Source organism: Gavialis gangeticus, unplaced genomic scaffold (assembly GCF_001723915.1).
Source record: "Gavialis gangeticus isolate Ggan-Ray unplaced genomic scaffold, GavGan_comp1, whole genome shotgun sequence".
Classification (NCBI taxonomy): Eukaryota; Metazoa; Chordata; order Crocodylia; family Gavialidae; genus Gavialis; species Gavialis gangeticus.
The window spans coordinates 89,200,219-89,212,987 of NW_017729034.1; the positions used below are offsets into that span (position 1 = coordinate 89,200,219).

General features: G+C 40.9%; 1 protein-coding gene across 1 annotated transcript in view; it reads left to right on the top strand.

Annotated features, from left to right (window-relative positions):
- Positions 1 to 12,311, top strand: part of NMBR (neuromedin B receptor) — a 30,665-nt gene extending 18,354 nt beyond the window's left edge. The window contains exons 2-3 of the mRNA XM_019526749.1: positions 7,885 to 8,233; positions 11,910 to 12,311. Coding sequence (XP_019382294.1) covers positions 7,885 to 8,233; positions 11,910 to 12,311 — 751 coding nt within the window. The remainder of the gene's footprint in view (positions 1 to 7,884; positions 8,234 to 11,909) is intronic.
- The last annotated feature ends 458 nt before the right edge of the window (positions 12,312 to 12,769 follow it).

Here is a 12,769-nt window from a genome sequence, read left to right on the forward strand (position 1 = left end):
AAATGCCAAATACAAAAATTTCATTCTGTGTTTAGACTCACAATGATCCTTTACAGTGTTAATCTCAGCAATATCTTCCTTTGCTTCCAGTCTGTAGCTAGCCACATAGTAAGTTGTCAGTAAATAGTTGTGCACGGTAGATGCCATTCTGTGGTGAGTGACTGCAGTCCATGCATTGGCCCCAGTGCACAGAAATGGGGCTTCCAACAGAAGCTGTGTCCTAAATCAAAAAACACCTCCACTAGCATTCAAACAACATTCAGCATAAATCAGGGTAATACAACAGCAGTTTGTAGTAAATGGCTTTAAACTGTATTTTAGCAATCAACACCTTTGCATCTCCTGGGCAATAGCTGGAACCATTAGCATCTTTTTTGCTGTCTCAGACAAACACACTCAGTCATCAAAATAGTAGGAACAAAATTAAATAGAAGAACCCTTTTTTCTCAATGGGCACATCTACACGTGAAATTAATTGGAAGCAGTACACTCCTGCACACATTGTGCCAGAATGTATTTCTCCCAGAAGCCACATTTGAACATGTGCTTGGGACTGCAGCACCTTGAGCTGGGTCAGAGCAGCCCTGGCAGCCAGAGGACCCTGGGAGGGTCAGCCTGCCAGCCTGACACTTCTCCGACCTGACTCAACATGCTGCAAAGGGGCTGGTTAGGGCACGAGGGTACTTCAGTGTGTGGTTAGCTGGCAGGTGGCCCCCACACTGAAGCCTCCTCATGCCTTAGCCAGCTGGGTCAGCATTTACATGTACATTGTGGTGAACTAAAAGCTCTGCTGAAGGATATTACTTATATTTACAAGTACTAACCTGTGGCACAGTGTTTAGTTTACAGTGCCCTAATAGGGCCACATGTGTAGATGCTGAGATGTTTACTATGGAGCTAATTAGACAGCGCTCAGAAAATGCAAGCTCTCACTCATTTTTTTGACAATGGAGCAATAGCAGAGCAGTTCTGTTGCAAAGACCACAACAGGTCAGACTGTTTGACACTATGAATTCCTCTTTGAAATTTCTGGGTTTATTTTACAGGGATCCTGGTTTTCTCTGATTAAAAATCCCAAATTCTCTAATTTAAAAAAAAATCTAAAATTCTCTGATTAACCCACCCCCCCATCCCCATTTTTCCATGTTTAAAATGCAGCATTACTATATATACAGGTATCAGTTGAACACAAAATTTTATTGACATATTTACAGTTTGAAAGCAATTTAGAAACCTACTAATGCCACAATCATTATAAGAAAATAAATTCTAAATGCCTATATATTTTGGTGTTTGATTTTGTTTTTTTTATCATAGAAAATCAGAGATCCCCCTGCTCCCTTTGCATACCAGGATGTGGGTCCAGCTGAACCTGTCCCTTCTGCTGCTTTGTGGTGCTGAGCAGCCTTGACATGCTGGTGCCCCACACTCCCAACCCACAGCCTGCCTTCCCCCCAACTTTGCTGGTGCCTCCACTGCCCAATGGGTTGGACCTGGCATGGAAGGACAGAGCAGGGCAGGAAGGTTCAGTGCTACAGCTGCTGCCACTGTTGCCAGGAGCCCTGTACCAGCTGCACCACCAAAGTGAGGCACCCCCTGCCTGCATGGCAGCAGTGAGTTTGCCATGGTGAGAGAGAGGGAGTGGGGAAGGGTTGGCAGACAGGACTGGGGCCAGTGGTGTGTAGGACCTGGGGCCAGGGTGGGAATGTGTAGCCACTGCACCCAGCAGGGCATAGGGCTGTGGGTGCACAAATCCCCTCGACTTACCTGCAGACATTGCTCTCCACCACTGTCTGGGGCTGTATTCTTACCTGGGTCCTGCTCCCTTTAGCTCCTTGTAGGCTGGAATTCTGCCAGCCTGCAAGGGGAAACCTGTGGTTTCCTGTGTTTTTCTCCTTTAAAGGAGAAAATCTGTTTTTCTCCTTTAATGGAAAAATCCCTGTTTTTCTGCCACAAACAGAAAACCTGGATCATTTCTTATGAATTATGTGTAGGTGTTACACACCTAACAGTGCTAGCATTGCATGGTGCCACAGGGTGAAACGACCCCCTGGTCTAGAGTACATTTTCTATTTATGTAAGACAGGGGTGTCAAACTGACCCCAGACTCTGAGCCATGGCCAGAGGATGAGGCTCCTCCCAGGCTGGATCTGGAAGGCCAGTGACTGTGATGGGTCCAGGACAGAAATGGGAATCCTCCTGCTGCTGCTGGCTATGTCCAGGGGCCCAAAATTCTGTAGCACGTCCTGCTCCTCTCTGGCTACTGTTTTAGCTTTCAGTAACTTGCCTTTAGCCTGGCAGGCTGGATGGCATTGTTTTGCAGGCTGGATCCAGCCTGTGGGGCATGTTTGACATCGCTGACATAAGGAATTGCGGTTAGTAGTCTGGCTTTAGTAGAGCTGTTTTCTAACCTGAATAGCTGTATTGGTAATAAAAGGAAAATAAATCTGTTTGTATTCTCCTGCACACGAACCATGTTAATCATCATTCTTTGTAAATAGTTTGAAAGGACTGGCTTCTGGAAAGCGGCAGAGAAATTGTTTTCATTATATATGTATAAGACTGATGTCAAACGTTGAGTAAATGGATCTTGTCTCCAGAAGATTTAACTCAAAATGAAGTTCCTTAAGCATTATTGTGAAGATATACCCTTTTGACTACAGTATTGGCTTTTGCAAATGATTTAATGAAGATTTTTTATTGTGTGGTTTTAAGGCCCTGACTGTGTCCAGGCTTGTTTTTAACAGTGCAGATTCAATGCTTGTGCAAGCGAGTTACCTCTTGGAGCCGCTCTAATTAAAGTACCCCCCTCCACCACTCCTGGAGCATATGTATAAACACCCATAGTTATACATCCTGAAAATAAAAGGATTGTCATTTTATTCATGAAACAAGCCAATATATGGTAGACATTATTATCCTGACTCATACTATTTCATTGCTATTGGGCATGTCTCCACATACAATTAACACACCTGGATTTTCTGCTTTCTGTTTACCCAGAGTAAGAAGCAATTTGTTGTCAAAGAACCACATATTTTTCCTTCATTAGGTGTGTAAGTGTTGCATAAGTGCCACTTAGATGGTAACATGCATAATTGTGCTTCTAATTCCCTGTTTTCAGAATTAAATTACATTTACAAGCATAGGTGAGCTACATGGCTATTCTGTAGCTGTATGTATTGATTGTGGATCCACTAAGCATGCTCCATCTTTGGAGGTGTGTATTTTCTGTGTACATTCTGAACAAAAAAAGTAAGAAATGCCATTTACTGGGTTACACCATTGGTCCATCTTGCTCAGTATCCCATGTTGTACCATGGCAGAGAGTGGATCCTGAAAGGGAGAGTGAGCAGTGTGTGACCAGGGTTTTTTCCATTGTTCCTCTCTCACTTGTAGCCTCCAGCATTTAATGTCTAGGAAGTTCTGATTCAGAGGCTATATCCCTAACTTCCATGCTCAGTAGCTACTGAGGCACATTTCCTTCAAGAATCTATCCAAACTCTTTTTTAATCTGGTTGAACTGTCAGCTTCTACAACATCTTGTGGCAATGAATACCACACTTTAGTTACGCACTGTGTAAAAAAGAACTTCCTTTTGTTAGCTTTAAATATGCTATCTACTAGTTTCATTTTGTGATCACTAACAGTGGGCAGACTGTAGGCAGGTCCCTTTAAGTGAAGCCTGGATTTGCCTTGTCAGTCAGAGCCTGCTGGGAAGTCTCCCTGCTTGGTTGTGCAGCCACAATGTGACTAGATACAAGGATGGTTTTCCCATCCATGGGCTGCATCCCTGAAGTACAGTAGAATCAGCTGAGCCTTGGGTATATAAACAGCCCCATTTTAAATGCTCTGCCATAATCACATATACATCAAGCAATGTTTCTGCTCTGAGCAGTCAGGCACTGTCAGGCAGCTTTCTGTTAGTGAGCAGCTCACTTTTGCATAACCTGGGGCTGTGGGTATAGGGGGCCTGTGGAGGCTTGTGCTCTCTAATGAGAGAGGCACATCTCTGGCAGTGTGCCCCACTCCTTGCTCTGCCCTAACCTTTCCTGAACTGGTGTGTTTCCTTTGGAATGTGGTGCCCCTCTCCCTCCTGGGACTCACCTGTGGAGAGTCTGGGCCACAACAGCTCTGGCTGTGCCCCCTATACTGCATATCCCTCAGGGTCGGCATGGCAGGGTGACCAAGAATGGTCCCCTTGAGCATAAGAGGATGCCCTGGAGGATGGTGGGTAGGACAAATGAAGGGACAAAGGGAGGTGTGTGCTGGAGAATAATAGGGAGTGTCTTACATGGGGTCCACAGGTTGTTGAAGGACAGGGATGCAGACAGCATTTGATGGCAGGTAGGTGTTCTTGTGAGGCATGCCATATGTGGGTGCTGGTGCAACTCTTGGCATGTTGAAAATGCGGCATGTGAAAGAGAACTTTGATCTTGCTTAAAGCAAGTTCAGGCTCTGTGCAGCCTTAGTGGTGGGCAGCTAGCCACGCAGGAGTCCATAGCTGCCCTCTCATTACCTCTATACGCTACCTGCCTGTCACCCTGTACTAATAATGGAGACATGCTACCTGGAGGATTTTAGAATCATGCCTACACAGTTTGGTCATTTATCTGTGATTTACACAAAAGCTACCCTTTGTGGGCCCAAAGCAACCAGATTCTACCTAATGTCTTCACAGTGGGGCTTCAAGGGACCATTTAAATGTGTTTATAGGCTGAGGCACGAGCTTCCAAAGAAAGACTGTTCACTATAAAAATATTGCTAGAAATGAATTGCTTTTGCCAGCAGTGGCAAAGATAAAGGATGGAAGAAGCTCAAATGTGTGTGAAGACTTATAATTAAAACAGGGACTCATTTATAATAACTTCCTGGTCTAAATGGCAACATACAGTTGACTAGGTTCACCTAAGAGGTTAATGGGGGGTGGGGGTAGATTTTAACTGATAATTTAAGTAAATAAAAAATATTCCATATTTTGCTTCATTTCCAAATATTATTCCAAAATAAATCCTTGTCAATTCTATTTATAGAAAACTTGCATCTAATAGATTTCAAGCTATGCTATTAGCTATATCAGAGGTGACAAACACCCTCCCATCTAGCTGGACCTAAACCACAGACCTCCCCATGGGCTGGATTTGGATCTGGTCGTTGGCCAAACAGCAGCGGTGGGGTGAGCAGAGGCAGTGGGGGTTAACACACCTCTTTCTCACCTCTTGCAGTCAATACTCCTTGCCCAATGGGGCTCTGTGCCCTGGATTTCAGTGGCAGGCCCTTCCCCTGAATCCGCAGTCCCTTTATCAGCCCTTCAGCCCATATGACATGGCTCCATAGGCTGGATCTGGCCCATGGACCATAAGTTTGACACCCTTAATCTAACTCAATGAAAGCTCTGTACAAAGAAAGAAGCCTGGTAATGATTTCTAGCACCCTTCCTTAACTGTACTACTGAATTCATCATTTATATTTCTTTCATCTCTAATCTGGATTTTGTTTTCTATTTTACCTTCTTTTACAGGGACAACTGATTGTCCAAATTCTTCTAGGTGCTGAATGCCTTGCAATACATGTTATCTTCAATCCCATATCATAGGAGTGGACCCTAGGCAAAGAGAGACTGACTACTGTAACCTTTTAAATACTGAAGCCATTTGAAACTACATGGGTAATTTAGGTAGACAGAACATAAAGGTGATATTTGCCAGGCTGCTCATCCTTGATCCTGTGAAAAGGGCCCTGGGATCTTTCTTTCAAGTGATCATACACTTTTTTTAATCTAATGTTAAAGTGATCACCTCCAGTGGCACAGTGTGAAACTGCTACAAGCTGAGACGGGTTACTGCTAATCACCAGCATCAATTTTTGGCAGCTTCTTGTTTAGGTATTGAACAGGCAAAATGCTGCATAGCTGATGAGACCACAGTCCCAAATGATATTGTTGAGGCCAAAATAATGGGAGAAAGAAAAATATAACTATAATGGGAAGCCAAAATAGTGGGAGAAAGAAAAATATGACTTGTAAATGCACAGTATTAAAAGAAAGAAAATGGCACTATACAAGTTTTAAAAAAGGCAGATGTCAGCTTAAGGCAGCTCAGTCAAAGTGAAACAGATGGTTTGTCATTCTGTAATGATATCAAAGAAGACAGCAGTAGGAAACAAATTATTGCCTAATAAGATCATGATTTATGCTTGGAAGCCTTCATATTCTACAGAATTTTGTTATCTCTTGCCTGATACCATAAAGGATATCCAGTAGACCTAGGTGCCCAGGGAATACTGTTTTGGGAGAAATTATGAACGTAAATGATCACGACTAGCTTGTTTTTTCAAGTTCAATTTTCTGCTTCAGGGACTGGTTCTAAGCCTACTGAAATCAACAAAGGTCTTTCCTTTGACTTTGGTGAACTTTTGGATAGAAATGTCTGTTGTTTTCAGCTCTTTGACTATGTGAAGTATAAAGAAGTCAAAGTTCAGTGTGGACCAAACAATCCATTGGGATACGGCGGGTAAGACATGCCAGTTCCTATAGCCAGCCTCATGAGAGAGTGATGTAGATAGCATCACATCCAGCTGCCTTTGACTACCCAGTCTGAAAGGCCAGGTACTGTACTTATTTACAGCCTTGAGCAACAGGAGGTATATAGCCCTCGTTGTCTCAATAGAAGAGTGAAGGGAGAGTGAACAGTGACTCATGTTGAATTGTGCCTCAGACAAACTCCTTGGAGGAAAAAAATTCCCCGGCTCATGAGATTAAAAATTTGCTACTGGCCTTTATGTGATATAGTTTATGTTCCCCTTGGTTCCCAGCAGCTTCACACGTGCATATGGATACAAAACCATCTCTTCTCATCTACTTGCTCACAGTGTGGGAGGAGCACTGGACCTGGAACTTTTGCCCTCATCTCTGTGCCTCGATCTGTAATCTAGGGAGTTTATATGCATGCCTGGAGTCAGAGTTCGTTCCAACAGTACAACTACAGTGTACAGACAGTGGCTGTTTTTAGACTGTGGTTAAGTCTATCCTTGGTTATCTACTTAGGCGGCCTGTAGAATTTATGTATCTACAGCGAATACATATTTTTGTTTAGAGCTGTATGGGAAACTTTCCCCATTTTTCCATGTTTTGATTTTTTTTAAAAGCCCTATTTCAAATAAGTTCAACATTTCAGCCAAAATCTGGAAAAAAAAATTAGGTCAGGTTAATTGAAATTTTTATGTAAACAATAATTAGCTGACGTTGACTTTTTTTGGTTTTTCTAAACTGCATAATCAGTGTTTATGAAAATGTCTACACAATGCATGTCAACAGTTTTGATACTTCTCTTTCAAAATAATTTTTGAGTAAGTAAAATTCAGTCGTTTCCCATGGACAGTTTTAGTTTTCAGTCTTTTCTAACAGAAAAGTTTTGCCATTTTGTCCCATTACTTCTACTTCTATTTTTTTAAATATATATTTTATTTTACTATGGTAATATATTTCTGCTCAGTTGAATGATTTTGACTTTTTGGTAGTTGATTATGAATGTCATCAATTCTGTCAATAGGATATTATAATACAATATTATAATTATAATAACAATATAATTTAAAATGGTGTGTGTATATATATATATATATATATATAACAGCTTGTCAAAAATCTCTTCCAACAATGCAGTTGGTCCAATAAATGATATCACCCACAAGCATCCTTGCCTGTCACATACATTAGTCCAATAAATATAGTCTAATAAGTGGACTGATTACAAATAAAAGTATGTCACACAGAAAAAAAAATTACACTTTTTCATCAAAAGCATGTAGTTCATTATGCATAAAATGTTATATAATAAGTATCATTTATTTTATGACAGTTTATTTATTTTTTACCTTCCCCAGGTACAAAGCAATTGTAAATCCCATGGATATCCAAGCATCCAGCGCTGTCCTGTGGACTTGTATTAAAGCTATTGCCATTTGGATCATCTCCATGCTGTTAGCAGTCCCTGAAGCAGTGTTCTCTGAATTGGCCATCATCAACGACACAGATAATGTCAGTTTCCTGGACTGCATACCATACCCCCAGACTGATGAGATGCACCCAAAGATCCACTCCGTTCTGATTTTCTTAGTGTATTTCCTTATCCCTCTTGCCATCATTAGTATCTACTACTATCACATTGCAAGGACCTTAATTAAGAGTGCACACAATATCCCTGGAGAACATAGTGAGCATTCCAAAAGACAGGTAAGTGAATTGCACTTTATTTTCCTCAGCGAGGGAGTGTCTGTTGTGTAAGTTTATAAATAAAACTGCAAAAGCTCTAACACCCACACTAAAGGTTTATGAAGACTTCAGCATTCCAACAGTCAGGCATTCAAATTAGTATTATTCAAAAATATCTGTCTTAAATCTTGATTTGCATCTGCTACTAATCTACATAACCTGCAAGTGAGTATTTTTACCTCATGTTATGTATGAAATGCAATGAAAAACAAGCAGCTGAAGACCATTTCTTTCTTTACTATTACATTTGTAGTTATCCATCAATGTTATCAATTGATGACATTACTTAGTATTTTAATGTAGTAAGATATTGGTGGGTGTATACATATATATTATGGGTTTAACCTCTACTTTCATGTTCGTTAAGAAATAACCGGGGCTCCTAGTAATAGCTTTACTAAAAAATGCAGTACCTCCCAAAGTACTTCATAGAAAAAACATAAACAGCCAGTTTTATACATGGTGTAATAATATTAGAAATCTCTAGTTTCAGAACTGATCCTGTAGAGGTGGTGGTAGGTAAATCTAAAATCAAAGGCTGACTTTAGCTGTTTTGATTTGCATGTGGCTGAAATCTCATAACAGCTTTTTTGTGAACAGAATAGTGGAAGCCTTGTTATTACACCTGATCTACTTACCCTGTGACTATTAAAATTAAAGAAAAACATCAGAAAAGATTACTGAATTTTGTGAAAATTCAATCTTTTTAGGAGTTTGGGAAAAGTTTAAGTATTTTCCCTTGTTTTGTCTGCGACCAAAAATTGAAGGACTGACATACTACAGAAAAGATTATCCTTCTGGACTGTCTAGTCCATCTTGAAACCAAAGGGCTCTGGAAGTGGGGCACATGTGCTCTGGAAGTGGGGACCTTTGATTAGACTGGGTCTGAGAGCTGCTTTAATTAAAGCACCTGGAGTATCTCATGTATCAACATCCCCGTGCTTCAAAATAGTGGCAGGGTGCTTTATCTAAAGCTCATTCAACAAGGCTTAGACAAAGAGCCCCCACTGTCATTTTGAAGTACAAGGACACTGTTACTTGAGACGTGGAGAAGCATGGTAATTACCATGCTCCAGCAGACTCAATCGCGTCTACTCTGGCATGCTGTAATTACAGCGCGTCAGAGCAGCCTCCACACTTGTGTATAGACACCCAAAGAGTGCTTGAAATCCCTTGAAAAAACTTGTAGAATTTTCCACCCATTTCTACAGTAAGTTGGCTTGTGGAAGGTGGTGTTTTCCTGGATAAAACTGCCAAAACTTTCCATGCTTATCATAATGCCAAGATAGTAATCACATCCATCTTAACATCTTCTACATTCTTTGATAAAGATTTTTGAGAAAGGGCATTTTAACCACTCACTCAAATCAATGTGACACAAAAGCAGACAGTAAGATAGTGAAAGACTACTCATCAGAACAAAAGACACAATAGTTTTACCGTTCTACAAAGATGAGGTAAAGTGTTTCAGGAATGTACAACTACTTTACAGAAATACTTAAATTGTTTAATAATAGACAGTGCTCACAAAAAGAAAAGGCAAGCTATTGCTGTCCACATTTTTGTGTGCATTTAGTCCTACTGAGAAGAATGGGCACAATCTTAATAATAAAAAAAACCCGTGTCCTTTTTCACTTAATACTTTTAATCTATTGTAGGATTTTCTTAAAGCAGAAATACATACTTATCAGCATGGATTATTTTCTTATCTCATCATTTGTGAAATGCGAAGAGACATTTAGCTGATCTTGCAGAATGGAAAAGTATAGCATATTCACATAATGTTGCTGAAACTACTAGAAAGTTTTTTTTTTAAATAGAGACACTATTTGTCAGTTTATTTTTCTAGTTTATCTATATGTTGAAAAATATAGGACATACCGTTTGTCAAAAAGATAGGATTTAGCTTTGTCCTATTAACCAGGTTTCTAATGAAAGATAAATGTATGTACAGGCTAGGTACAGATGTTCAGGGAGGCTAGGAGGAAGTTAAATCATGTTAAAAAAGACCACCCAATTGAATTTAGTTTGTCCAAGTGCAGACCTAACACTTAGATCCTTCGCTAGGTGGATCTAAGTGTGAACTGTACAGCAGTTCAGGAAGGTCAAATTAATTTAAAAATGGCCAACCCAATCTATGTTAACTGTACCTCAGAGGTAGACTAACATATATTGGGTCCCGTAAGACCGAACTTCTGTGCAGCATGGCCCTGGGGATGTGAAAGCCCAGCTGCTGGCCTAAGCCTGGGGACTGCACTGTTCCCACCCCTCCCAGGCACCAGGCTCTGTTTAGACCCCCAGGCCCTTGCCCCACTCCCAGATGAACAACTTCTCCCATGGACCATCCAGCCCTCCTGAGCCCGCCAATTCTCACCATCCTGCAAGCCACTCCCAGTTGTTGGCTTTACTGGCATCCACAAGTGCTGGGAGCCAAGGAAGCAATTTGGGGTGGGGAGAGGGGCAGGGAAGATGGAGGCGTTGTTTTGCTGGAGTGGGGGGGTTATTTGTCTGAGGGTGGAGGTGGTCACGTGGGGAGAGAGAACTCCCCATCCTGCCAAACCTCCCCTGCAGAGCCACCAGCCCAGACCAATCCTTCTGCTCTTCCCCTGACCCTGACTTACTTCACTCAGGCTCTTCAGACTGGTGAAAGCCAGTAAAACCAACCAGGAGAGCCTGGCAGAATCAGGACCAGTTTGGCAGGGGCTGGGAAGGTCCCAGGGGTGGGGGAGGTAGTAGGATAGGAGAGACTTTCCAATACTGCAGCCCTCCCTGATTCCTCCCAAGCCTCTCCACAGACCATGCTTTTCCTGCAAAACCCTAGTGGACCCCACCAACACCACTGTGGACCCTGCTGGTCCCCCCAGTCCCTGCTACCCCCTCTCCCATCCTAAATAACTTTACATTGAGTGGCTGTTTTTAACTCAATCTAACCTCCTGACTTTCCCAAATGTATGTACATACCTTCATATTGCATATTTAAGTTTTCATTGCAATTTATACTAATGTGTATAAAGAGGGTGAAAAATCCCATGGAATCAAAATGGCAGTTTTAAACAGTTTCTATTCATTACACAAATATAAATTGTTACATAAAGTAGAAAGCAATGCTGAGTCAGGAGCAACTGACTCAGGATTATGGCAACTCCATAATCCTACAGAAACCATCTTTCCTGATAAAATCTTTATGGAAGAAGAAAACAGCAATATTATGTTTACATGATTAAGGCTTTACTCATCAGATTATTGATGCCTGTAATTTACTAGTCATTTTCCAAACCAACCAAGCATTGAGATTTGGTTAAAAGGAATACGTTTCACTAGCTTACTTGGTGGGTGTTTTTGGGCCAGTATATACTTAAAATATGATTTAATCCTGAGACATTTATGTGTGTAATAAACCAATATAGTGTAAATACAAGCACCTGAGGATTGGTTAATGCAAGTAAACTGTCCATGAAAAATGAAAGTAAATGAGATGGAAAAGGTAATTGAGCCTTGAAGGAAGGGCTGATCTTATTTGAGTTAATTGTTAGAGTTAATATAAAGTGGTATCTGCTACGTGTTTTAATTAAGTCAGTTATGTGGATTAAGTCTATTCAGAGTTGTTCATTTGGGTTCTGTTCATTTATCTTTTTAGATGGAAACTCGAAAGCGCCTGGCAAAAATAGTCCTGGTCTTTGTTGGCTTTTTTGCTATTTGTTGGTTTCCTAACCATGTGCTATACATGTACCGGTCCTTCAATTACAATAAGATTGACTCATCACTAGGACATATGATCATTACTTTAGTGGCCAGAGTACTCAGCTTCTGCAACTCCTGTGTCAACCCCTTTGCACTGTATTTGCTCAGTGAGAGTTTTAGGAGACATTTCAACAGCCAGCTTTGCTGTGAGAGGAAGTCTCATCAAGAGAGATCTACCAGTTACCTGCTTAGCTCCTCTGCCATTCGGATGACTTCTCTAAAAAGCAATGCCAGGAACACAGTGACCACCATGACTCTGCTGAATGGGCACAACCTGAAACAAGACGTGTCATTATGATTTAATCAGTGTACTACTTGATCTGGAAATTCATTTGAGCTTTTATCTTACAGCCATGCAAATAGTTTCAGGTTCTCTCATCTGTCTAACAATGATTGATTTAAAGTATCGAATAAAGTCTTTTTATTTGAGACTACCTCTCATGTTAAAATCTAATTACTTTCACTTAAGAAAGACATTTCTGAATGAGAAGAGGAAAATGACTTTAAAGAATGTTCCTGTACATTTGGCATGTCAGAGATCTGTTTTGAATAGTAGTATAGCTGAACTGGTGTTACTTAAAGAAAAATATTGATCCCTGAACTAAATAATTTATGCCTTTTTAATGTTGCTGATTACTCACGGTGGTCTGAACAAATTAAGAACCAACTCCAATGTCACAGGTTCTAGATTCAGAAGGGAAATCAAAATTTGCAGGCCCAGCTTATGTAAATCTGCATAGTTCTGTCAACTTTATG